Source organism: Coregonus clupeaformis, chromosome 4 (genome assembly GCF_020615455.1).
Source record: "Coregonus clupeaformis isolate EN_2021a chromosome 4, ASM2061545v1, whole genome shotgun sequence".
NCBI lineage: Eukaryota > Metazoa > Chordata > Actinopteri > Salmoniformes > Salmonidae > Coregonus > Coregonus clupeaformis.
The window spans coordinates 22,524,598-22,551,156 of NC_059195.1; the positions used below are offsets into that span (position 1 = coordinate 22,524,598).

The window sequence follows — 26,559 nt, forward strand, 5'->3', positions numbered from 1 at the left end:
TTTCTCCCCTCATCAATCTACACACAATACCCCATAATGACAAAGCAAAAACAGGTTTTTATAAATTTTAGCAAATTTATAAAATAAAATAAACGGATGTAACATTTACATAAGAATTCAGACCCTTTACGCAGTACTTTGTTGAAGCACCTTTGGCAGCGATTACAGCCTCGAGTCTTCTTAGGTATGACGGTACAAGCTTGGCACACCTGTATTTGTGGAGTTTCTCCCATACTTCTCTGCAGATCCTCTCAAGCTCTGTCAGGTTGGATGGGGAGTGTCGCTGTACAGCTATTTTCAGGTCTCCAGAGATGTTAGATCGGGTTCAAGTCCGGGCTCTGGCAGAGCCACTCAAGGACATTCAGAGACTTGTCCCGAAGCCACTCCTGCGTTGTCTTGGCTGTTTGCTTAGGGTCATTGTCCTGTTGGAAGGTGAACCTTCGCCTCAGTCTGAGGTCCTGAGCGCTCTGGAGCAGGTTTTCATCAAGGATCTCTCTACTTTGCTTCCTTCATCTTTCCCTCAATCCTGACCAGTCTCCCAGTCCCAGCACCTGAAAAACATACCCATACCATAATGCTGCCACCACCATGCTTCACTGCAGGGATCATTTTAGGTTTCTTCCAGACGTGACTCTTGGTATTCAGGCCAAAGAGTTCAATCTTGGTTTCATCAGACCAGAGAATCTTGTTTCTCATGGGCTGAGTCTTTTAGGTGCCTTTTGGCAAACTCCAAGCGGGCTGTCATGTGCCTTTTACTGAGGAGTGGCTTCCGTCTGGCCACTCTACCATAAAGGCCTGATTGGTGGAGTAGTGCAGAGATATTTGTCTTTCTGGAAGCTTCTCCCATCTCCACAGAGGAACTCTGGAGCTCTGTCAGAGTGACCATCGGGTTCTTGGTCACCTCCCTGACCAAGGCCCTTCTCTCCCGATTGCTCAGTTTGGCCAGGCCGCCAGCTCTAGGAAGAGTCCTGGTGGTTCCAAACTTCTTCCATTGAAGAATGATGGAGGCCACTGTGTTCTTGGGAAGCTTCACAGATCTGTGCCTCGACACATTCCTGTCTTGGAGCTCTACGGACAATTCCTTCAACCTCATGGCATGGTTTTTCCTCTGACATGCACTGTCAACCATGGGACCTTATATAGACACAGGTGTGTGTGTGTGCCTTTCAAAATCATGTCCAATCAATTGAATTTACCACAAGTGGACTCCAAGTTGTAGCAACATCTCAAGGATGATCAATGGAAACAGGATGCACCTGAGCTCAGTTTCGAATCTCATAGCAAAAGTATGAATAATTTAAAATTCCTTATATTAAGCAAACCAGACAGCACAATTTTCTTTAGGAATGTAGTGGAGTAAAAGTAGTCAAAATTATAAACAGTAAAGTACAGATAACCAAAAAAACTAAAGTACTTTACACCACTGCACAATCCATGTCTGTCTTGAGACTTAAAAATCCTTCTTTAACCTGTCTCCTCCCCTTCATCTACACTGATTTTAATTGGATTTAACAAGTGACATCAATAACTGATCATAGCTTTCACCTGGAGGAGACCGGTCGCCCTCCATTTGGCAAATCTGACCATAGCTCTATCCTCATGATTCCTGCTTACAAGCAAAAACTAAAGCAGGAAGCACCAGTGACTCTGTCAATAAAGACGAGGTCAGATGACGCAGATGCTAAGCTACAGGACTGTTTTGCTAGCACATACTGGAATATGTTCCGGGTTTCTTCCGATGGCATTGAGGAGTACACCACATCAGTCACTGGCTTCATCAATAAGTGCATCGAGGACGTCGTCCCCACAGTTACCGTACATACAGTGGGGAAAAAAAGTATTTAGTCAGCCACCAATTGTGCAAGTTCTCCCACTTAAAAAGATGAGAGAGGCCTGTAATTTTCATCATAGGTACACGTCAACTATGACAGACAAAATGAGAAAAAAAAATCCAGAAAATCACATTGTAGGATTTTTAATGAATTTATTTGCAAATGATGGTGGAAAATAAGTATTTGGTCAATAACAAAAGTTTCTCAATACTTTGTTATATACCCTTTGTTGGCAATGACACAGGTCAAACGTTTTCTGTAAGTCTTCAGAAGGTTTTCACACACTGTTGCTTGTATTTTGGCCCATTCCTCCATGCAGATCTCCTCTACAGCAGTGATGTTTTGGGGCTGTCGCTGGGCAACACAGACTTTCAACTCCCTCCAAAGATTTTCTATGGGGTTGAGATCTGGAGACTGGCTAGGCCACTCCAGGACCTTGAAATGCTTCTTACGAAGCCACTCCTTCGTTGCCCGGGCGGTGTGTTTGGGATCATTGTCATGCTGAAAGACCCAGCCACGTTTCATCTTCAATGCCCTTGCTGATGGAAGGAGGTTTTCACTCAAAATCTCACGATACATGGCCCCATTCATTCTTTCCTTTACACGGATCAGTCGTCCTGGTCCCTTTGCAGAAAAACAGCCCAAAAGCATAATGTTTCCACCCCATGCTTCACAGTAGGTATGGTGTTCTTTGGATGCAACTCAGCATTCTTTGTCCTCCAAACATGACGAGTTGAGTTTTTACCAAAAAGTAATATTTTGGTTTCATCTGACCATATGACATTCTCCCAATCCTCTTCTGGATCATCCAAATGCACTTCAGACGGGCCTGGACATGTACTGGTTTAAGCAGGGGGACACGTCTCGCACTGCAGGATTTGAGTCCCTGGCGGCGTAGTGTGTTACTGATGGTAGGCTTTGTTACTTTGGTCCCAGCTCTCTGCAGGTCATTCACTAGGTCCCCCCGTGTGGTTCTGGGATTTTTGCTCACCGTTCTTGTGATCATTTTGACCCCACGGGATGAGATCTTGCGTGGAGCCCCAGATTGAGGGAGATTATCAGTGGTCTTGTATGTCTTCCATTTCCTAATAATTGCTCCCACAGTTGATTTCTTCAAACCAAGCTGCTTACCTATTGCAGATTCAGTCTTCCCAGCCTGGTGCAAGTCTACAATTTTGTTTCTGGTGTCCTTTGACAGCTCTTTGGTCTTGGCCATAGTGGAGTTTGGAGTGTGACTGTTTGAGGTTGTGGACAGGTGTCTTTTATACTGATAACAAGTTCAAACAGGTGCCATTAATACAGGTAACGAGTGGAGGACAGAGGAGCCTCTTAAAGAAGAAGTTACAGGTCTGTGAGAGCCAGAAATCTTGCTTGTTTGTAGGTGACCAAATACTTATTTTCCACCACAATTTGCAAATAAATTCATTAAAAATCCTACAATGGGATTTTCTGGATTTTTTTTTCTCAATTTGTCTGTCATAGTTGACGTGTACCTATGATGAAAATTACAGGCCTCTCATCTTTTTAAGTGGGAGAACTTGCACAATTGGTGGCTGACTAAATACTTTTTTTCCCCACTGTACATACCGCAACCATGGATTACAGGCAATATCCGCACTGAGCTACAGCGTAGAGCTGCCGCTTTCAAGGAGCGGGACTCTAACCCGGACGCTTATAAGAAATCCCGCTATGCCCTCCGACGAACCATCAAACAGGCAAAGCGTCAATACAGGACTAAGATTGAATCGTACTAGACCGGCTCCGACGCTCGTCGGATGTGGCAGGGCTTGCAAACTATTACAGACTACACAGGCAAGCACAGCCTCGAGCTGCCCAGTGACACGAGCCTACCAGACGAGGTAAATCTCTATGCTCGCTTCGAGGCAAGCAAACCTGAAGCATGCATGGGAGCCTCAGCTGTTCCGAACGACTTTGTGATCACGCTCTCCGTAGCCGATGTGAGTAAGACCTTTAAAGAGGTCAACATTCACAAGACTGCAGGGCCAGACAGATTACCAGGACGTGTACTCCGAACATGCGGTGACCAACTGGCAAGTGTCTTCACTGACATTTTCAACCGGTCTCTGACAGTCTGTAATACCAACATGTTTCAAGCAGACCACCATGGTTCCTGTGCCCAAGAACACGAAGGTAACCTGCCTAAATGACTACCGACCCGTAACACTCACGTCTGTAGCCATGAAGTGTTTTGAAAGGCTGGTCATGAATCACATCTACACCATTATCCCAGAAACCCTAGACCCACTCAATTTGCATACCGCCCCAACAGATCCACAGATGACGCAATCTCTATTGCACTCCACACTGCCCTTTCCCACCTGGACAAAAGGAACACCTACGTGAGAATGCTATTCATTGACTACAGCTCAGCGTTCAACACCATAGTGGCTTCAAAGCTCATCACTAAGCTAAGGACCCTGGGACTAAACACCTCCCTCTGCAACTGGATCCTCGACTTCCTGACGGGCTGCCCCCAGGTGATAAGGGTAGGCCCGTCAGGTAGCTTAGTGGTTAAGAGCGTTGTGCCAGTAACCGAAAAATCTGTCGATGTGCCCTTGAGCAAGGCACTTAACCCTAATTGCTCCTGTAAGTCGCTCTGGATAAGAGCGTCTGCTAAATGACTAAAATGTAAATGTAAAAATAGGTAACAACATCTGCCACACTGATCCTCAACATGGGGGCCCCTCAGGGGTGCGTGCTCAGTCCCTTCCTGTACTCCCTGTTCACCCATGACTGCATGGCCAGGCACGACTCCAACACCATCATTTAAGTTTGCTGACGACACAACAGTGGTAGGCCTGATCACTGACAACGATGAGACAGCCTATAGGGAGGAGACCTGGCCTTGTGGTGCCAGGATAACAACCTCTCCCTCAACGTGATCAAGACAAAGGAGATGATTGTGGACTACAAGAATAAGAGGAGGACCAACACGCCCCCATTCTCAACGACGGGACTGGAGTGGAGCAGGTTGAAATCTTCAAGTTCTTTGGTGTCCACATCACCAACAAATTATAATGGTCCATACACACCAAGACAGTCATGAAGAGGGCATGACAAAGCCTATTCCCCCTAAAGGAGACTGAAAAGATTTGCCATGGGTCCTCAGATCCTCAAAGTTCTACAGCTGAACCATCGAGAGCATCCTGACTGGTTGCATCTCTGCCTGGTATGGCAACTGCTCGGCCTCTGACCGTAAGGCACTACAGAGGGTAGTGCGTACGGCCCAGTACATCACTGGGGCCAAGCTTCCTGCCATCCAGGACCTCTATACCAGGCGGTGTCAGAGGAATGGCCTAAAAATGGTCAAACACTCCAGCCACCCTAGTCATAGAAGGTTCTCTCTGTGCTACCGCACAGCAAGCTGTAACGGAGCGCCAAGTCTAGGTCCTAAAGGCTTCTTAACAGCTTCTACCCCAAGCCATAAGACTCCTGAACAGCTAATCAAATGGCTACCAAGACTATTTGCATTGTCCCCCACCCCCTCTTTTACGCTGCTGCTACTCTGTTTATGATCTATGCATAGCCACTTTAACTCTACCTACAGTGGGGAAAAAAAGTATTTAGTCAGCCACCAATTGTGCAAGTTCTCCCACTTAAAAAGAAGAGAGGCCTGTAATTTTCATCATAGGTACACGTCAACTATGACAGACAAAATTAGGATTTTTTTTCTCCAGAAAATCACATTGTAGGATTTGTTAATGAATTTATTTGCAAATTATGGTGGAAAATAAGTATTTGGTCAATAATAGTTTCTCAATACTTTGTTATATACCCTTTGTTGGCAATGACACAGGTCAAACGTTTTCTGTAAGTCTTCACAAGGTTTTCACACACTGTTGCTGGTATTTTGGCCCATTCCTCCATGCAGATCTCCTCTAGAGCAGTGATGTTTTGGGGCTGTCGCTGGGCAACACGGACTTTCAACTCCCTCCAAAGATTTTCTATGGGGTTGAGATCTGGAGACTGGCTAGGCCACTCCAGGACCTTGAAATGCTTCTTACGAAGCCACTCCTTCGTTGCCCGGGCGGTGTGTTTGGGATCATTGTCATGCTGAAAGACCCAGCCACGTTTCATCTTCAATGCCCTTGCTGATGGAAGGAGGTTTTCCCTCAAAATCTTACGATACATGGCCCCATTCATTCTTTCCTTTACACGGATCAGTCGTCCTGGTCCCTTTGCAGAAAAACAGCCCCAAAGCATGATGTTTCCAACCCCATGCTTCACAGTAGGTATGGTGTTCTTTGGATGCAACTCAGCATTCTTTGTCCTCCAAACACGACGAGTTGAGTTTTTACCAAAAAGTAATATTTTGGTTTTATCTGACCATATGACATTCTCCCAATCCTCTTCTGGATCATCCAAATGCACTCTAGCAAACTTCATACGGGCCTGGACATGTACTGGCTTAAGCAGGGGGACACGTCTGGCACTGCAGGATTTGAGTCCCTGGCGGCGTAGTGTGTTACTGATGGTAGGCTTTGTTACTTTGGTCCCAGCTCTCTGCAGGTCATTCACTAGGTCACCCCGTGTGGTTCTGGGATTTTTGCTCACCGTTCTTGTGATCATTTTGACCCCACGGGGTGAGATCTTGCGTGGAGCCCCAGATCGAGGGAGATTATCAGTGGTCTTGTATGTCTTCCATTTCCTAATAATTGCTCCCACAGTTGATTTCTTCAAACCAAGCTGCTTACCTATTGCAGATTCAGTCTTCCCAGCCTGGTGCAGGTCTACAATTTTGTTTCTGGTGTCCTTTGACAGCTCTTTGGTCTTGGTCATAGTGGAGTTTGGAGTGTGACTGAGGTTGTGGACAGGTGTCTTTTATACTGATAACAAGTTCAAACAGGTGCCATTAATACAGGTAACGAGTGGAGGACAGAGGAGCCTCTTAAAGAAGAAGTTACAGGTCTGTGAGAGCCAGAAATCTTGCTTGTTTGTAGGTGACCAAATACTTATTTTCCACCATAATTTGCAAATAAATTCATTAAAAATCCTACAATGTGATTTTCTGGATTTTTTTTTCTCATTTTGTCTGTCATAGTTGACATCTACCTATGATGAAAATTACAGGCCTCTCATCTTTTTAAGCGGGAGAACTTGCACAATTGGTGGCTGACTAAATACTTTTTTCCCCCACTGTACATGTACATATTACCTCAATTACCTCGACTAACCTGCACATTGACTCTGTACCGGTACCCCCTGTATATAGCCTCACTACTGTTTTCTATTTTTTACTTAACACTTATTTTTCTTAACTGCATTGTTGGTTAAGGGCTTGTAAGTAAGCATTTCACTGTAAGGTTGTATTCGGCGCATTTGACAAATAAAATTTGATTTGATTCACCTGGTCAGTCTGTCATGGAAAGAGCAGGTGTTCTTAATGTTTTGTACACTCTAAGGTAGGCCACTTGACTATTTCTAGTTTTTCTTGCTGGCATGCCGGTTATGCAGCGTGCAGGATGATCGTTATACTGTCTGAATGAGCCCGTTTAGATAACGCTAGGGCTGTTATGGGATCTTGGGTAATGATTGAATTGTCATGCAAATGCCCACGGTTGTCTTTTATGTTATTTTAATTAAATGTTTTACTTGTAATGCATCTTTGAAAAATGGATATGACATACAGTAACTAATGAACACAACCAGCTTTGGTGATGACCGTGTTGAAAAATGAATAGTTTTGACCATAGTACCGTTCTGCACATAAAATGATGACCAACATTACCCACTGTAGTCATATAGCTAGACTTGAACCACAACTGAACAAAATGTGGGACTAAAATGTGCACCTGTATTTTTCCTTTTACAATAGTAGTGGTATTTCCACTACTAGCTTAAGACAAAATTGGATCCATGCGGTACTTGCAGTCAGAGGTCTTCTAGGTCTCTTCCTCTCAAGAGTCAGGCCCATGGTGTCAATGTCATGCTGTTTTAACTGGAGACGCTGCTGCCTGCTCTCTGACTTTACTACAGCCCTTGAAACATGCTAGTTGGCAGCCTCACTGCTGAATGGAGACATTATTTCCATCTGTTGAGGATTGTTATCTTTCCCACTGTCTTACCACTCTACGCCGTTGCTAGCAATATCGTTGTAGGAAATGTATCTACTTTTATTTTAACCTCTATGACAAACATTTGATTCCACTGCCTGGCTAGCTATGGCTGGATGTTACACTAGACAAGACCAGGCCAGAATGCTAGAAAAGTAGGATTTGCTAAGATGTCTACTGGTGCCAACAAGTACTGAATTGGCAGCTAGGTCATATTATGTTTCACTAATGGTCATACTGACAACCTGGCCAATCCATGCCAAGCTCTCAGCTGATCTGATGGGAAATGATGCACCCAGACTCAGGAGCAGCCCAGCCAGAGATGGTGCAGGCCTAACAGGTTTCTCTGTACCGTTCCTCCTTATCATGTCCGCGCTATAACACTTATCGCTTACTTCTGCACATTGTCTCTACAACACCTATACAACAGTATGGAAAATGTATGCACTCACTAACTGTAAGTCGCTCTGGATAAGAGAGTCTGCTAAATGACAAAAAAAAAGAAGAAACACCTAACTGCAAAAATGGAACACAATCAAGCAAGTGTCGGAAAATACAAAGGATTGTTCCCTTCCAATCTGATAGGTCCCAGAGAATCATTAAGAATTTAAACCTGCTTGTCTTCACTACTGCAATGTTATCTCGTGCACGTGCATTATTTCTAATTCGGTGTATGTTTCTTTTTTTTGTGTACCAAAAACGTGATCCAGGCTCACCTGACAAAGATGGTCACTGAGACCCCCAAACAAGCTAGTTGCGGTTCGATTTGATAACGCATAATGACCTTAAAGAAACGTACCGTGTATATAACACACAAACTGACCTTAAACGGAGAAGTGATCCCATTGATTGAATTGACCCACGTGAAATCTCTCCTATCGTGTTTGTACGTTTTTGTGAGTGAGCCCACCATGCAGTATTTTGATTGTCTGCAGACAACAAAACCCATACACCCTATAACCCGCTCCTCTCTTCTCTCCAGGTTATGCAATGGTCTCAGCGGCCTGTCCAGATCTCCAGGTGGTTCTGTCCCTCTCTCTCGTGCCACGGCCGCTGCTCTCCTCCCTCTGCTCTGCCTCTGAGGTTGCTGAGGCGCCTCCTGTGATTTCCCTCCTGGCCAGTGCTCCCTAAAAGAGGCCAAGATTGCCAAGATCTGCCCCGTAGCGAGCATGACGGCCACCACGCGTGGCTCTCCTGTGGGGGGTAACGACAACCAGGCAGGCCAGGCGCCCGACGCTCAGAGTCAGAGCCAGCCCCCGCTGCCACAGAACCAGGTCAGAAACCTCTCTGTCCCATCCTCTCGTTTCTGTCCTTCACCTCAACATCCTGTTTTTGCTTTGTCCTGTCTTCTAGTCCTCTTTCCCTTTTCTCCCCCACTTTTCTACCTCTACTCTGCCCCATTTTCTCCTTCCTCTCACTTCTCCATGTCTCAACATCCTCTTCTCTCTCTGGCTTTTCATTCTCCCTTCTGCTGTTCATTCCCCTGTTGCCCCATCCTCTCCTCCTCCTCCTCCTATTTGTTCTAAAGCACATAGTATGACACGAACTCCCTCCTCGTGCCTTGTAAAAAAAAGCTGTCCTGATTCATTTAACGTTAACTATAAATCCAACCTGTTTTGGCCTCTGAAACCATAACACAGGATAAGTTGTTTGTTTGATAGATGCTGTGTTGATGTATTGTTTAGACTTCAGTGTTGTTCTGTTACAAATACTGCACCAGTGGCCCACATTGTCACAGCAGCACAGAGAATCATCTAATTGAATTAAACTGCAGAGGGAGTAGCGGGGGGGTGTGTGACAGAGAGAATGTGTGTGTCTGCGGGAAACACTGCATCACAGTTTTTCATTCAACAGTCAGTGCTCACACCTAAGCACACAGAGGGAGAGAGAAAGAAGGCAGGCAGACTGGGAAGGAGGAGGAAGGAATCAATGAACACAAGCCCCAGAGTAATAGATAAAGACAAAGAAAGAGTGTGTGTGTGTGGGTTAGAGATGAGTAGCGCCCAGACGTGAGAGGCAAGCTGGCTATGTAGGTCAACCAAGCAGAAGGAGCCTTCTCCACACACCCCCACATTTCCCAAGTTCTGCAGCTTCGCTACTCGCATCAGACACACACACACTTGCTGCAACCACTGCTGCTCATACATACTAACAGTTGTTAACATATGTCAGTTAGACACACACACAGTTATTGAAGACATGATGGGAATAAAGAACAATCCATCTGTGGATTTTCACAGCCTTACAATTCAGAGACATGCTGCAAATCTCCCAATGTCATCAATGCATGATTTGAGTGAAAGTCTGAGTGACGGGTACAGATCCCAAGTTAGGATCAAATGATGTGCACTTGTGTTGGAGAGTGAATGTTGTTGGGAACTGGGAATAGACTGGTTCTGTCCAGATGACTATCGCAAGGCTCTCTAGCTCTCCTGTTATATATTATGAGTCAGTGTTTCCCCTAGTTTTTTTCCAGGCGGGGTATTAGGATTTGGGGAATATATTCTGTTTTGATGGTGTGTGTGTGTGTGTGTGTTTCAGACGTCATCCCCTAACTCCACCAATGAGAACTCTCCAGTGAGCCCCCCGGATGAGCAGGGTCAGGGGGATGCCCCCCCCCAGCTGGAGGAGGAGGAGCCTGCCTTCCCTCACACAGACCTGGCCAAGCTGGACGACATGATCAACAGGTACAAACACACTCTTACACACACGGCCAAGCTGAACGACAGGTGTATGTGTGACACTGATTTATGCGCGTTTGAGTGTGTGTGTGTTGATGTAAGGAGGTGTGTGGGTGTGGTTGTGAGAAGGAATGTGTGTATCTCTGTATTAATGTGGATGTTTTGTTTCCAGACCCCGCTGGGTGGTTCCAGTTCTTCCAAAGGGAGAGTTAGAGGTTCTTCTAGAAGCTGCTCTAGAGCTTAGTAAAAAAGGTAAGAATGTTGACTCATTCTATTCCTCAAATCACTCCTCAATACTTTGAACTATGGCAAGCAAGATGGTATAGAAAGCTTGGCTATGTACACATCTGAAATATTATGACTGCACTGTATTTCACCCAAAGTGTATGGAGTTTAGACTTGCTTGGTAGCTGACTCTCTCTTACTTTCGCTTTGTCAATGACTCATGAAATATAATCTGCATAGTTAATCTTTAGATTGATAATTGACCTGCAGCCCTTCCAATAAAACATATATGTGGTACAGTGGCGGTCGGTGATGTTTAAGATGAGGGAGGACGATATTGTTTTTATGAGCATGGGCTTATTTCTATTACAGCGTTTTGGATGACTGTAATTCATATTCCATTCACCCAGCTCAATGTAAAATTGATAGGTTTAGGCTACTACATGATACTCAAATTTTCCCTATACCCATTATAGGGCTGGGCGATATGGACAGAATCTCATATCACAATAAATTATAAGTGATTTCAATGGAACCTTCTCCATTTTATATTGTTGAATCCAACTTTTATTATAATTTCAAAACTGTGCCACACAGCATGATATGGGCAGGAAAATCTAGGCCTAGTTAACAGTTAGAATCATGGAAATATAATGTATTTTCTAATTCTATAATTCTATAGCCAACTAACTAGCGATTAGCATTAGCAAATTATTTTAGCAACACCTTGCTAAGAAAAGAAAAACTAGCAAACCGTAGTTGGCAGACAGTAAGATGCACAAACTAATAGTGTAATTATAGAATACTTGTGGAAAGCAGCATGTCACCAACATTGTTGCATCCATCTGACCATGTAGAGGGAATGGCAAGAAAGGGCTTGTGACTCTGTGGTCGAACAACTGCTCTCTCCTTGAGTGATGGGGCAGGGCTTTGTGTGTTTGGTGGCATGCAGCAGGAGGAGAGTGAGAGAGAAGACTCAAGTAGTAAATGGAGTAAACTATCAAAACTGACATTTATACGCGCCAGAGTTGAGTATCACATTTAACAAACCAAACATTGAATTAAAAACTCAAACCGGTCCGTGCATCAACACCGGTATATAGTAAAATACAGTATACCGCACAGCTCTAACCCATAATGAGGTTGCTACAACCTAGCCTATGAATGAAAGTTTACAACGTAGGTGCACAGGCCGAGAGAGAAATGAGAGTAATCAAGGTGACAGACAGTGACACATTCAGTACCGCCTTGCACACTCTTGCCTGCATCTTGTTGATCTAGGGCAAGGGGGGCAAAGTACGGCATTTAAAAAATATATTAAATATTATTATATTTGAGTTACGATTTTTGGCCTAAAATGACTCATTCCATGATATACAAACAACCTCCAATAGAAAGCGCTGTAGCCTGGCAGCGCGCTCTGTATTTGGGCCTACAGTCAGATTCAGAATGCGCTCAGTCATCATAGCCACTTCATTGCTTGACGACTTTTGACGTGAAAAATGAATGCTACGAAAATGAGAAAAGTGGACTCTGAATGTAATGTGTTTAAAGAAGAATGGACAGCAAAATACTTTTACTAATATTGGACATAAGGTGGTATGTCTGATATGCCAAGAAAGTGTTGCCGTTTTTAAGGAATATGATCTCAATCGTCATTTTTCAAGCAAGCATGCTAAAAGTGTGTTAAAGCTGGAAAATGTTGTCAAACTTTATACGGTCAAAGGGGCTTAGCCATCGTCGGTTCATTCAGCTGCTCAATAACACAGAGGCAGAGCACCAGGACTTGTTGTACCATTCAAATGTGCGTTGGCTAAGCCTGGGAAAAGTATTTCGCCGTGTGTGGGAACTGAGAGGTGAGATGGGTATGTTCCTTGATACGGTTGGTAAAGCGGAAGACTTCTCAGAGTTGAAAGACACAGACTGGCTGGGCGACTTTGCTTTGGGTGTGGACATATTGGGGCATCTGAACGATCGAAATGTGAAACTGCAGGGAAATTGTTTTTGTGCATGAACTGTATTCCAACGTGAAAGCATTGAAGGCCGAACTTATGTTGTTCTCCAGACAAATGAGCAGCCGGTCTCTCGCTCATTTTCCGACACTGGCTGCACTGAACGCGCCCACATCGCAGTGCCGCACTGAGACATACAGTAGCACTTTGATCGACCTGCATGCTGAGTTTTCCCGCCGCTTCTCAGACTTCACCAAGACTGAGCTGGAGCTTGTATCATGCCCCCTGTCTTTCGACAGTGAGAAAGCACCACCAGACATATAATTGGAGCTCATCGACATCCAATGTGACAGTGCTTTGAAGGAGAAGTACAAAACAGCAACAATAGACCAGTTCTATGGCTCACTGAATGAAACAAAGTTTCCAAACATTAAAAAGCACGCCCAAAGGATGCTTGTTTTATTCGGGTCCACATACAGTGTGGTATTTGATACACTGCCGATTTTGCAGGTTTTCCTACTTACAAAGCATGCAGAGGTCTGTAATTTTTATCATAGGTACACTTCAACTGTGAGAGACGGAATCTAAAACAAAAATCCAGAAAATCACATTGTATGATTTTTAAGTAATTCATTTGCATTTTATTGCATGACATAAGTATTTGATCACCTACCAACCAGTAAGAATTCCGGCTCTCACAGACCTGTTAGTTTTTCTTTAAGAAGCCCTCCTGTTCTCCACTCATTACCTGTATTAACTGCACCTGTTTGAACTCGTTACCTGTATAAAAGACACCTGTCCACACACTCAATCAAACAGACTCCAACCTCTCCACAATGGCCAAGACCAGAGAGCTGTGTAAGGACATCAGGGATAAAATTGTAGACCTGCACAAGGCTGGGATGGGCTACAGGACAATAGGCAAGCAGCTTGGTGAGAAGGCAACAACTGTTGGCGCAATTATTAGAAAATGGAAGAAGTTCAAGATGACGGTCAATCACCCTCGGTCTGGGGCTCCATGCAAGATCTCACCTCGTGGGGCATCAATGATCATGAGGAAGGTGAAGGGATCAGCCCAGAACTACACGGCAGGACCTGGTCAATGACCTGAAGAGAGCTGGGACCACAGTCTCAAAGAAAACCATTAGTAACACACTACGCCGTCATGGATTAAAATCCTGCAGCGCACGCAAGGTCCCTCTGCTCAAGCCAGCGCATGTCCAGGCCCGTCTGAAGTTTGCCAATGACCATCTGGATGATCCAGAGGAGGAATGGGAGAAGGTCATGTGGTCTGATGAGACAAAAATATAGCTTTTTGGTCTAAACTCCACTCGCCGTGTTTGGAGGAAGAAGGACAACCCCAAGAACACCATCCCAACCGTGAAGCATGGAGGTGGAAACATCATTCTTTGGGGATGCTTTTCTGCAGAGGAGGACAGGACGACTGCACCGTATTGAGGGGAGGATGGATGGGGCCATGTATCGCTAGATCTTGGCCAACAACCTCCTTCCCTCAGTAAGAGCATTGAAGATGGGTTGTGGCTGGGTCTTCCAGCATGACAACGTCCTGAAACACACAGCCAGGGCAACTAAGGAGTGGCTCCATAAGAAGCATCTCAAGGTCCTGGAGTGGCCTAGCCAGTCTCCAGACCTGAACCCAATAGAAAATCTTTGGAGGTAGCTGAAAGTCCGTATTGCCCAGCGACAGCCCCGAAACCTGAAGGATCTGGAGAAGGTCTGTATGGAGGAGTGGGCCAAAATCCCTGCTGCAGTGTGTGCAAACCTGGTCAAGACCTACAGGAAACGTATGATCTCTGTAAATCCAAACAAAGGTTTCTGTACCAAATATTAAGTTCTGCTTTTCTGATGTATCAAATACTTATGTCATGCAATCAAATGCAAATTAATTACTTAAAAATCATACAATGTGATTTTCTGGATTTTTGTTTTAGATTCCGTCTCTTACAGGTGAAGTGTACCTATGATAAAAATTACAGACCTCTACATGCTTTGTAAGTAGGAAAACCTGCAAAATCGGCAGTGTATCAAATACTTGTTCTCCCCACTGTATGTGTGCGCACAAACGTTCGCAGTCATGAATTGCAACAAATCCCGTCACAGGTCAAATTTAACAAATTACCACTTGTCAGCTGTTCTGAGAATCTCTACATCAAAGATGACACCAGACATTGATGCCCTTGCCAAGAGAGGTGACCAGACCCATTGTTCACATTAAGACTTGAATAACTGTGACTGGGGTAGGCAAGGATTATGTGTTTTCATGGTGATGGTTATCCCCACGATATACAACTTTTCAGGGAAGTTAGGAACCAATATACACAAGCAGTTAGGAAAGCAAAGGCTAACCTTTTCAAACAGAAATTTGCATCCTGTAGCACTAACTCCAAAAAGTTTTGAGACACTGTAAAGTCCATGGAGAATAAGAGCACTTCCTCCCAGCTGCCCACTGCACTGAGGCTAGGAAACACTATTACCACCGATAAATCCACAATAATCGAGAATTTCAACAAGCATTTCAACCTGTTCAACCTCTCTTTCGTAACGTCTGAGAACCCCAAAGCTGCCGCGGTCATCCCCCTCTTCAAAGGGGGGTGACACTCTAGATCCAAACTGTTACAGACCTATATCCATCCTGCCCTGCCTTTCGAACGTTTTTGAAAGCCAAGTTAACAAACAGATCACCGACCATTTAGAATCCCACCGTACCTTCTCCGCTATGCAATCCGGTTTCCGAGCTGGTCATGGGTGCACCTCAGCCACACTCAAGGTCCTAAACGATATTATAACCGCGATCGATAATAGACAGTACTGTGCAGCCGTCTTCATCGACCTGGCCAAGGCTTTCGACTCTGTCAACCACCGCATTCTTATTGGCAGACTAAATAGCCTTGGTTTCTCAAATGACTGCCTCGCCTGGTTCACCAACTTCTTCTCAGAGACCTATGGCAGTCTCTATTGGGGTGCCACAGGGTTCAATTATTGGGCCGACTCTTTTCTCCGTGTATATCAATGATGTCGCTCTTGCTGCTGGTGACTCTCAGATCCACCTCTACGCAGACGACACCATTTTGTATACATCTGGCCCTTCATTGGACACTGTGTTAACAAACCTCCAAACGAGCTTCAATGCCATACAACACTCCTTCAGTAGCCTCCAACTGCTCTTAAACACTAGTAAAACTAAATGCATGCTCTTCAATCGAACGCTGCTGGCACCCGCCCACCCGACTAGAATCACTACTCTCGACGGGTCTGACCTAGAGTATGTGGACAACTACAAATACCTAGGTGTCTGGTTAGACTGTAAACTCTCCTTCCAGACTCACATTAAGAATCTCCAATCCAAAGTTAAATCTAGAATCGGCTTCCTATTTCTCAACAAAGCCTCCTTCACTCATGCTGCCAAAAATGCCCTCGTAAATCTGACTATCCTACCGATCCTTGACTTCGGCGATGTCATTTACAAAATAGCCTCCAACACTCTACTCAGCAAATTGGATGTAGTCTATCACAGTGCCATCCATTTTGTCTCCAAAGCCCCATACACTACCCACCACTGTGACCTGTACGCTCTTGTTGGCTGGTCCTCACTACATGTTCGTCGTCAAAACCCACTGGCTCCAGGCCATCTATAAATCACTGCTAGGCAAATCCCCGCCTTATCTTAGCTCGTTGGTCACCATAGCACCATAGCAGCTCCAGCAGGTATATCTCACTGGTCATTCCCAAAGCCAACACCTCCTTTGGCCGCCATTCCTTCCAGTTCTCTGCTGCCAATGACTGGAACGAATTGCAAAAATCTCTGAAGCTGGAGACTGTTATCTCCCTCACTAACTTTAAGCATCAGTTGTCAGAGCACCTTACCGATCACTGCACCTGTACACAGCCCATCTGAAATTAGCCCACCCAACTACCTCATCCCTATATTGTTATTTATTTTGCTCTTTTGCACCCCAGTATCTCTATTTGCACATAATCTCTTGCACATCTAGCATTCCATTGTTAATACTAATTGTAATTATTTTGCACTATAGCCTATTTATTGCCTTACCTCCATAACTTGCTACATTTGCACACACTGTATATATATTTTCTGTTGTATTTTTGACTATGTTTTGTTTTACCCCATATGTAACTCTGTGTTGTTTTTATCGCACTGCTTTGCTTGGCCAGGTCGCAGTTGTAAATGAGAACTTGTTCTCAACTGGCTTACCTGGTTAAATAAAAAATAAAAACTGTAGTGAGAATTATCCAGCAATGCACTTGAATACAGGTAATAACTAATCAGTCAGATTTGGGCTGAGGTGATTGGATAACTGTAAATATGTCTTACAATGGAGATGAGAATTGTTCCTTAATATGCTTTCAAAATTAGACCTTTCCAAGTGAAACGGATGCTCTTACCATATGTTTCACTCAAATTTTAGAATAGCTATTTTTTGTACACCTCTGCTGTTACATTTTGCATGTCTCCAGTCATGTAATATATCTATTTTTAATAATAATATAATATGCCATTTAGCAGACCATATTGTGACTAAGTTTGATTGTACTTTACAAGGGTAGAGATGCAGGATCTGTGTGTGTGTTTGACTGTGTCTGTGATATAAATTATATCAATTTTGTGAAAATGTGTTCACAAAAAACAAGGGTAGAGATGGTACAAGGGTAGAATTGTTCTGCAAACATATTTACACCTACAGTACACCAGTAGTTGCGTGTCAATGTGAAAATTAATAAAGGCTTCACATGTTTTGTCATGCATATAGTATGTGGCCATTCACTTGGTTTCAAAAACTGTGGCCCTTGAGCGAAAAGGTTTGCCCACCCCTGATCTGCATTCGCTAGCTAAGTGAAAGGGGAAAAAAAATATACAGAAATATAGCTAGTTGCTCACGCTTTCTCTCTTGCTTCTCCATTTTTAAAGAAACTATTTTTTTCGAAACTGTTCAAATATTGTCTCTCTCTCATAGTGAGTCAACTACTCACCACATTTTATGCACTGCAGTGCTAGCTAGCTGTAGCTTATGCTTTCAGTACTATATTAATTCTCTGATCCTTTGATTGGGTGGACAACATGTCAGTTCATGCTGCAAGAGCTCTGATTGGTTGAAGGACGTCCTCCGGAAGTTGTCGTAATTATTGTGTAAGTCTATGGAAGGGGGTGAGAACCATGAACCTCCTACGTTTTGTATTGAAGTCAATGTACCCAGAGGAGGATGGAAACTAGCTGTCTTCCGGCTACACCATGGTGCTACCTTACAGAGTGCTGTTGAGGCTACTGTAGACCTTCATTGCAAAACAGTGTGTTTTAATCAATTATTTGGTGACGTGAATATATTTTAGTATAGTTTTTAACAATTAAAATGTTTATGAAATTCACTGAGGAGGATGGTCCTCCCCTTCCTCCTCTGAGGAGCCTTCACTGATGTGGGAGTACAATATCTCCATGCACCTAATTATTTTCTCTCTGTTTAGGACTTGATGTGAAGTGTGAGGCGTGCCAGAGGTTTTTCAGAGATGGCCTGACCATCTCCTTCACCAAGATTCTTACGGATGAGGCCGTCAGCGGGTGGAAGTTTGAGATCCATGTGAGTCGTCTTTATTGTATTTAATTTAATCAGGATAGTGCTCTCAAGAACAATGGTCACTGTTTTTCAAGAAGTCATGGGTCCTCTTCAATACTTTGAAAACCCTTCCTCCCCAGTCCCTTCCTTAGAGTAATCACTCATTTGTCACGATTGGATTGGTGAAACCTATCCAGTGGAGATCCAGTTTTTTGACCAATCCAATTGTGTTGAATCCAATTGTGTTAATTGTGATTAACTCAAGGAGGGAAGGATGCATTTCTGAAGAAGTATTCAAACAGGGCCTTGCTAAGGGGAGTGACGACACCAGAAGCACCCTGCTGTTGGGATCCGATCAATTTATTTTCTGTCCTTCTCTGTTGAAAGCAAAGCAGTTGGCTTATGTTCCTCTGCCTCAGTCTTGCCGATAAACACAGTTTGCTATCTGGTCCCCTGAGCTGGAAAGAAGGTAAAATGAACAGAGAGAATGCCAGGGGTGATCAAGGCTCTTTTTATTGGAGGAGGGGGCTTTGGTTTGGCTGTTTTGTTTAACTCTGTAACATTGACTGAGTACAATATCAAAGGGAAAGGTGGAGCTCATTTCAGATCTGAGAAAAGTCAGGGGTAGGGTGGATATGATATCAAACTAGACAATATACATAGTTTGATGGAACTGGATAGTTTTAAGCAATATGGAGGAAGCTCCCCCTAAGCTCTCAGCTAGGCTATGTGGTCGTCACTTGTTACCACAGCCACAACGTAATAATTATGTCTAAACCCTGGCTATTTCTATAATCTCTCTTCTTAAAATCTGATTTTAAACCTAACCACACTGCTAACCAGGGGTTGGAACAGAAATGATTTCCCAATTGTTTCGTTCTGAACAGGACCACTACTTTTTTTGTTCTGTTCCACTGTTCATACCAGCATTATAAAGTTCTGAACCGGTTCAAACGAAAAAAAGGACCGGTTTATATCGTTCCTTTCTGTTCCTTTTTTAACCAGTGAAATCAACATAGTTTTTGCATTTAGCTCATTAAGTAACTCCATCAATCACTGCGGATAGAGCAGCTTGCTATGGACCGGGCAAGCTAGTTTACATGCTTGGACAGTGTAGGGCGCGAGATCTGACTGACATTTTGTTGTGGGAGAGATCGAGATGGACATGACATGGAGGCTTGGCTTGTCTTGAAGCACTGGGCATCATGATATAACGTGCATTATAATGTTTTTAGGATATTAGTAGTAGGCCTATCAATTACATAATACTAGCTACATACAGTTGAAGTTGGAGGTTTATATACACTTAGGTGGGAGTCATTAAAACTAGTTTTTCAACCACTCCACAAATGTCTTGTTAACAAACTATTGTTTTGGCAAGTCGGTTAGGACATCTACTTTGTGCATGACACAAGTAATTTTTCCAACAATTGTTTAGACAGATTATTTCACTTATAATTCACTGTATCACAATTCCAGTGGGTCAGAAGTTTACATACACTAAGTTGACTGTGCCTTTAAACAGCTTGGAAAATTCCAGAAAAGGATGTCATGGCTTTAGATGCTTCTGATAGGCTAATTGACATCATTTGAGTCAATTGGAGGTGTACCTGTGGATGTATTTCAAGGCCTACCTTCAAATTCAGTGCCTCTTTGTTTGACATCCAAGACTTCAGAAAAAAAATGGTAGACCTCCACAAGTCTGGTTCATCCTTGGGAGCAATTTCCAAATGCCTGAAGGTACCACGTTCATCTGTACAAACAATAGTACGCAAGTATAAACACTATGGGACCAAGCAGCCGTCATACCGCTCAGGAAGGAGATGCGTTCTGTCTCCTAGAGATGAACGTACTTTGGTGCGAAAAGTGCAAATCAATCCCAGAACAACAGCAAAGGACCTTGTGAAGATGCTGGTGGAAACCGGTACAAAAGTACAGTGAGGGGAAAAAAGTATTTGATCCCCTGCTGATTTTGTACGTTTGCCCACTGACAAAGAAATGATCAGTCTGTAATTTTAATGGTATATTTATTTGAACAGTGAGAGACAGAATAACAACAAAAAAATCCAGAAAGATGCATGTCAAAAATGTTATAAATTGATTTGCATTTTAATGAGGGAAATAAGTATTTGACCCCCTCTCAATCAGAAAGATTTCTGGCTCCCAGGTGTCTTTTATACAGGTAACGAGCTGAGATTAGGAGCACACTCTTAAAGGGAGTGCTCCTAATCTCAGCTTGTTACCTGTATAAAAGACACCTGTCCACAGAAGCAATCAATCAATCAGATTCCAAACTCTCCACCATGGCCAAGACCAGAGAGCTCTCCAAGGATGTCAGGGACAAGATTGTAGACCTACACAAGGCTGGAATGGGCTACAAGACCATCGCCAAGCAGCTTGGTGAGAAGGTGACAACAGTTGGTGCGATTATTCGCAAATGAAGAAACACAAAAGAACTGTCAATCTCCCTCGGCCTGGGGCTCCATGCAAGATCTCACCTCGTGGAGTTGCAATGATCATGAGAACGGTGAGGAATCAGCCCAGAACTACACAGGAGGGTCTTGTCAATGATCTCAAGGCAGCTGGGACCATAGTCACCAAGAAAACAATTGGTAACACACTACGCCGTGAAGGACTGAAATCCTGCAGCGCCCTCAAGGTCCCCCTGCTCAAGAAAGCACATATACAGGCCCATCTGAAGTTTGCCAATGAACATCTGAATGATTCAGAGGAGAACTGGGTGAAAGTGTTGTGGTCAGATGAGACCAAAATTGCGCTCTTTGGCATCAACTCAACTCACCGTGTTTGGAGGAGGAGGAATGCTGCCTATGACCCCAAGAACACCATCCCCACCGTCAAACATGGAGGTGGAAACATTATGCTTTGGGGGTGTTTTTCTGCTAAGGGGACAGGACAACTTCACCGTATCAAAAGGACGATGGACGGGGCCATGTACCGTCAAATCTTGGGTGAGAACCTCCTTCCCTCAGCCAGGGCATTGAAAATGGGTCGTGGATGGGTATTCCATCATGACAATGACCCAAATCACACGGCCAAGGCAACAAAGGAGTAGCTCAAGAAGAAGCACATTAAGGTCCTGGAGTGGCCTAGCCAGTCTCCAGACCTTAACCCCAATGAAAATCTGTGGAGGGAGCTGAAGGTTCGAGTTGCCAAACGTCAGCCTCGAAACCTTAATGACCTGGAGAAGATCTGCAAAGAGGAGTGGGACGAAATCCCTCCTGAGATGTGTTCAAACCTGGTGGCCAACTACAAGAAACGTCTGACCTCTGTGATTGCCAACAAGGGTTTTGCCACCAAGTACTAAGTCATGTTTTGCAGAGGGGTCAAATACTTATTTCTCTCATTGCAAATCAATTCATAACATTTTTGACATGCGTTTTTGTTGTTATTCTGTCTCTCACTGTTCAAATAAACCTACCATTAAAATTATAGACTGATCATGTCTTTGTCAGTGGGCAAACGTACAAAATCAGCAGGGGATCAAATACTTTTTTCCCTCACTGCATCTATATCCACAGTAAAATGAGTCCTATATCAACATAACCTGAAAGGCCGCTCAGCAAGGAAGAAGCCACTGCTCCAAAACCGCCATAAAAAAGCCAGACTATGGTTTGCAACTGCACATGGGACAAAGATCGTACTTTTTGGAGAAATGTCCTCTGGTCTGATGAAACAAAAATTGAACTGGTTGGCCATAATGACCATCGTTATGTTTGGAGGAAAAAGGGGAAGGCTTGCAAGCCGAAGAACAACATCCCAACCGTGAAGCATGGGGGTGGCAGCATCATGCTGTGGGGGTGCTTTGCTGCAGGAGGGACTGGTGCACTTCACAAAATCGATGGCGTCATGAAGAAGGAAAATTATTTGGATAATATTGAAGCAACATCTCAAGACATCCGTCAGGAAGTTAAAGCTTGGTCGCAAATGGGTCTTCCAAATGGACAATGACCCCAAGCATACTTCCAAAGTTGTGGCAAAATGGCTTAAGGACAACAAAGTCAAGGTATTGGAGTGGCCATCACAAAGCCCTGACCTCAATCCTATAGAACATTTGTGGGCAGAACTGAAAAAGCGTGTGCGAGCAAGGAGGCCTACAAACCTAACTCAGTTACACCAGCTCTGTCAGGAGGAATGGGCCACAATTCACCCAACTTATTGTGGGAAGCTTGTGGAAGGCTACCTGAAATAAGTTAAACAATTTGAAGGCAATGCTACCAAATACTAATTGAGTGTATGTCAACTTCTGACCCTCTGGGAATGTATTGAAAGAAATAAAAGCTGAAATAAATCACTCTCTACTATTATTCTGATATTTTACATTCTTAAAATAAAGTGGTGATCCTAACTGACCTAAGACAGGACATTTTTACTATGATTAAATGTCAGGAATTGTGTAAAACTGAGATGAAATGTATTTGGCTAAGGTGTATGTAAACTTCCGACTTCAACTGTAACTAAGGAGGAGCGGCTAATATGGAGGACATCTGAACGTCTGATAGTTGACTCATCACCGAGGCTAGCTCAATGCCCTGGACCAGAGCTAGCTAACAAGGTGGTGTGTGCAGCGACACCAGAATTCAAAACGCGTCTTAACGTTTTTTTGTTAAGTATGAAAATGTATGCTCTCACTAACTGTAAGACGCTCTGGATAAGAGCGTCTGCTAAATGACTAAAATGTAAAAATGTAAAATTTTAATAAATCCAATGTGAAACGTGATGACTATAGTATCCTTAACCTAGAAATCATGCTGGCAGGCAGACACTTGAAGGAGAAGTTTCTGAGTGACAGAGTGAGTGCTTTGCAAAGGCACTTTGATGGGTTTTTGTATTTTGGGGGGGGGTGGTGGAAAAAAACCTCAATGGTTATTAACCGGTTCTCATGCTTTTTAAATAATGGTTATCTTCCGGAACACTAGAGATCACTTCTGTTCTCGGTTCTATTTCCTTTCCTCTAAAACAATGTCTCCGGTTTTCTGTTATTTAAACCGGTTCCAACCCCTGCTGCTAACCTTATGCTGAACCCTAACCTTAAATTAAGTCCAAAGAGCGAATTCTTGTTTTCATGAATTTCTATGATGTAACCAACTTTGAATTTGTGGCTGTGGTAACTAGTGTCAACCAGGCTATGTGGAGCCGTCACCATATTGCTGACACCGATCTGATTCCTACAGGTCTGCAAAGACTGAAGGGTTAGGGGCTATAGTAGGGGTTTTGTCTGGGCACAAGACTACACTTCATCAAGGCTTTATCAAAATGTTCTCTGTATCAGGAATACTATTACTACTTACAGTTGAAGTCGGAAGTTTACATACACCTTAGCCAAATACATTTAAACTCAGTTTTTCACAATTCCTGACATTTAATCCTAGTACAAATTCCCTGTCTAGGTCAGTTAGGATCACCACGTTATTTTAAGAATGTGAAATGTCAGAATAATAGTAGAGAGATTGTATTTTAGCTTTTATTTCTTTCATCACATTCCCAGAGGGTCAGAAGTTTACATGCACTGAATTAGTATTAGGTAACATTGCCTTTTAAATTGTTTAACTTGGGTCAAATGTTTTGGGTAGCCTTCCACAAGCTTCCCACAATAAGTTGGGTGAATTTTGGCCCATTCCTCCTGACAGTCAGGTTTGTAGGCCTCCTTGCTCGCACATGCCTTTTCAGTTCTGCCCACAAATGTTCTATAGGATTGAGGTCAGGGCTTTGTGTTGGCCACTCCAATACCTTGACTTTGTTGTCCTTAAGCCATTTTGTCACAACTTTGGAAGTATGCTTGGGGTCATTGTCCATTTGGAAAACCCATTTGCGACCAAGCTTTAACTTCCTGACTGATGTCTTGAGATGTTGCTTCAATATATCCACATAATTTTCCTTCCTCATGATGCCATCTATTTTGTGAAGTGCACCAGTCCCTCCTGCAGTAAAGCACCCCCACAGCATGATGCTGCCACCCCCGTGCTTCACGGTTGGGATGGTGTTCTTCGGCTTGCAAGCCACCCCCTTTTTCCTCCAAACATAACGATGGTCATTATGGCCAAACAGTTCAATTTTTGTTTCATCAGACCAGAGGACATTTCTCCAAAAAGTACAGTCTTTGTCCCCATGTGCAGTTGCAAACTGTAGTCTGACTTTTTTATGGCGGTTTTGGAGCAGTGGCTTCTTCCTTGCTGAGTGGACTTTCAGGTTATGTCGATATAGGACTTGTTTTACTGTGGATATAGATACCTTTGTGCCTGTTTCCTCCAGCATCTTTTACAAGGTCCTTTGCTGTTGCTCTGGGATTGATTTGCACTTTTCGCACCAAAGTACGTTCATCTCTAGGAGACAGAACGCGTCTCCTTCCTGAGCGGTATGACGGCTGCGTGGTCCCATGGTGTTTATACTTGCGTGCTATTGTTTGTACAGATGAACGTGGTACCTTCAGGCGTTTGGAAATTGCTCCCAAGGATGACCCAGACTTGTGGAGGTCTACAATTTTTTTTCTGAGGTCTTGGCTGATTTCTTTTGATTTTCCCATGATGTCAAGCAAATAGGCACTGAGTTTGAAGGTACGCCTTGAAATACATCCACAGGTACACCTCCAATTGACTCAAATGATGTAAATTAGCCTATCCAAGCTGTTTGAAGGCAGTCAACTTAGTGTATGTAAACTTCTGACCCACTGGAATTGTGATACAGTGAATTATAACTGAAATAATCTGTCTGTAAACAATTGTTGGAAAAATTACTTGTCATGCACAAAGTAGATGTCCTAACCGACTTGCCAAAACTATAGTTTGTTAACAAGAAATTTGTGGAGTGGTTGTAAAACGAGTTAACTACTCCAACTTAAGTGTATGTAAACTTCTGACTTCAACTGTGCATTTGTATGTTACAATTGAAATATACGTACACTGCTCAAAAAAATAAAGGGAACACTTAAACAATACAATGTAACTCCAAGTCAATCACACTTCTGTGAAATCAAACTGTCCACTTAGGAAGCAACACTGATTGACAATACATTTCACATGCTGTTGTGCAAATGGAATAGACAACAGGTGGAAATTATAGGCAATTAGCAAGACACCCCCAATAAAGGACTGGTTTTGCAGGTGGTGACCACAGACCACTTCTCAGTTCCTATGCTTCCTGGCTGATGTTTTGGTCACTTTTGAATGCTGGCGGTGCTTTCACTCTAGTGGTAGCATGAGACGGAGTGTACAACCCACACAAGTGGCTCAGGTAGTGCAGCTCATCCAGGATGGCACATCAATGCGAGCTGTGGCAAGAAGGTTTGCTGTGTCTGTCAGCGTAGTGTCCAGAGCATGGAGGCGCTACCAGGAGACAGGCCAGTACATCAGGAGACGTGGAGGAGGCCGTAGGAGGGCAACAACCCAGCAGCAGGACTGCTACCTCCACCTTTGTGCAAGGAGGAGCAGGAGGAGCACTGCCAGAGCCCTGGAAAATGACCTCCAGCAGGCCACAAATGTGCATGTCTGCTCAAACGGTCAGAAACAGACTCCATGAGGGTGGTATGAGGGCCCGACGTCCACAGGTGGGGGTTGTGCTTACAGCCCAACACCGTGCAGGACGTTTGGCATTTGCCAGAGAACACCAAGATTGGCAAATTCGCCACTGGCGCCCTGTGCTCTTCACAGATGAAAGCAGGTTCAAACTGAGCACATGTGACAGACGTGACAGACGTGACAGAGTCTGGAGACTCCGTGGAGAACGTTCTGCTGCCTGCAACATCCTCCAGCATGACCGGTTTGGCGGTGGGTCAGTCATGGTGTGGGGTGGCATTTCTTTGGGGGGCCGCACAGCCCTCCATGTGCTCGCCAGAGGTAGACTGACTGCCATTAGGTACCGAGATGAGATCCTCAGACCCCTTGTGAGACCATATGCTGATGCGGTTGGCCCTGGGTTCCTCCTAATGCAAGACAATGCTAGACCTCATGTGGCTGGAGTGTGTCAGCAGTTCCTGCAAGAGGAAGGCATTGACGCTATGGACTGGCCCGCCCGTTCCCCAGACCTGAATCCAATTGAGCACATCTGGGACATCATGTCTCGCTCCATCCACCAACGCCACGTTGCACCACAGACTGTCCAGGAGTTGGCGGATGCTTTAGTCTAGGTCTGGGTGGAGATCCCTCAGGAGACCATCCGCCACCTCATCAGGAGCATGCCCAGGCGTTGTAGGG

The 26,559-nt window shown here is 44.1% G+C and overlaps 1 protein-coding gene across 9 annotated transcripts in view; it reads left to right on the forward strand.

The window, feature by feature from the left end:
* The window catches only part of LOC121554540 (probable ubiquitin carboxyl-terminal hydrolase FAF-X), a 113,012-nt gene that overhangs the window by 15,411 nt on the left and 71,042 nt on the right, over positions 1-26,559 (forward strand). For all 9 annotated transcript variants that reach the window (XM_041868162.2, XM_041868153.2, XM_041868159.2 and 6 more), the window contains exons 2-5: positions 8,889-9,180; positions 10,448-10,593; positions 10,760-10,839; positions 18,264-18,376. In XM_041868162.2, coding sequence (XP_041724096.2) covers positions 9,076-9,180; positions 10,448-10,593; positions 10,760-10,839; positions 18,264-18,376 — 444 coding nt within the window. In that variant the 5' untranslated portion in view covers positions 8,889-9,075. The remainder of the gene's footprint in view (positions 1-8,888; positions 9,181-10,447; positions 10,594-10,759; positions 10,840-18,263; positions 18,377-26,559) is intronic.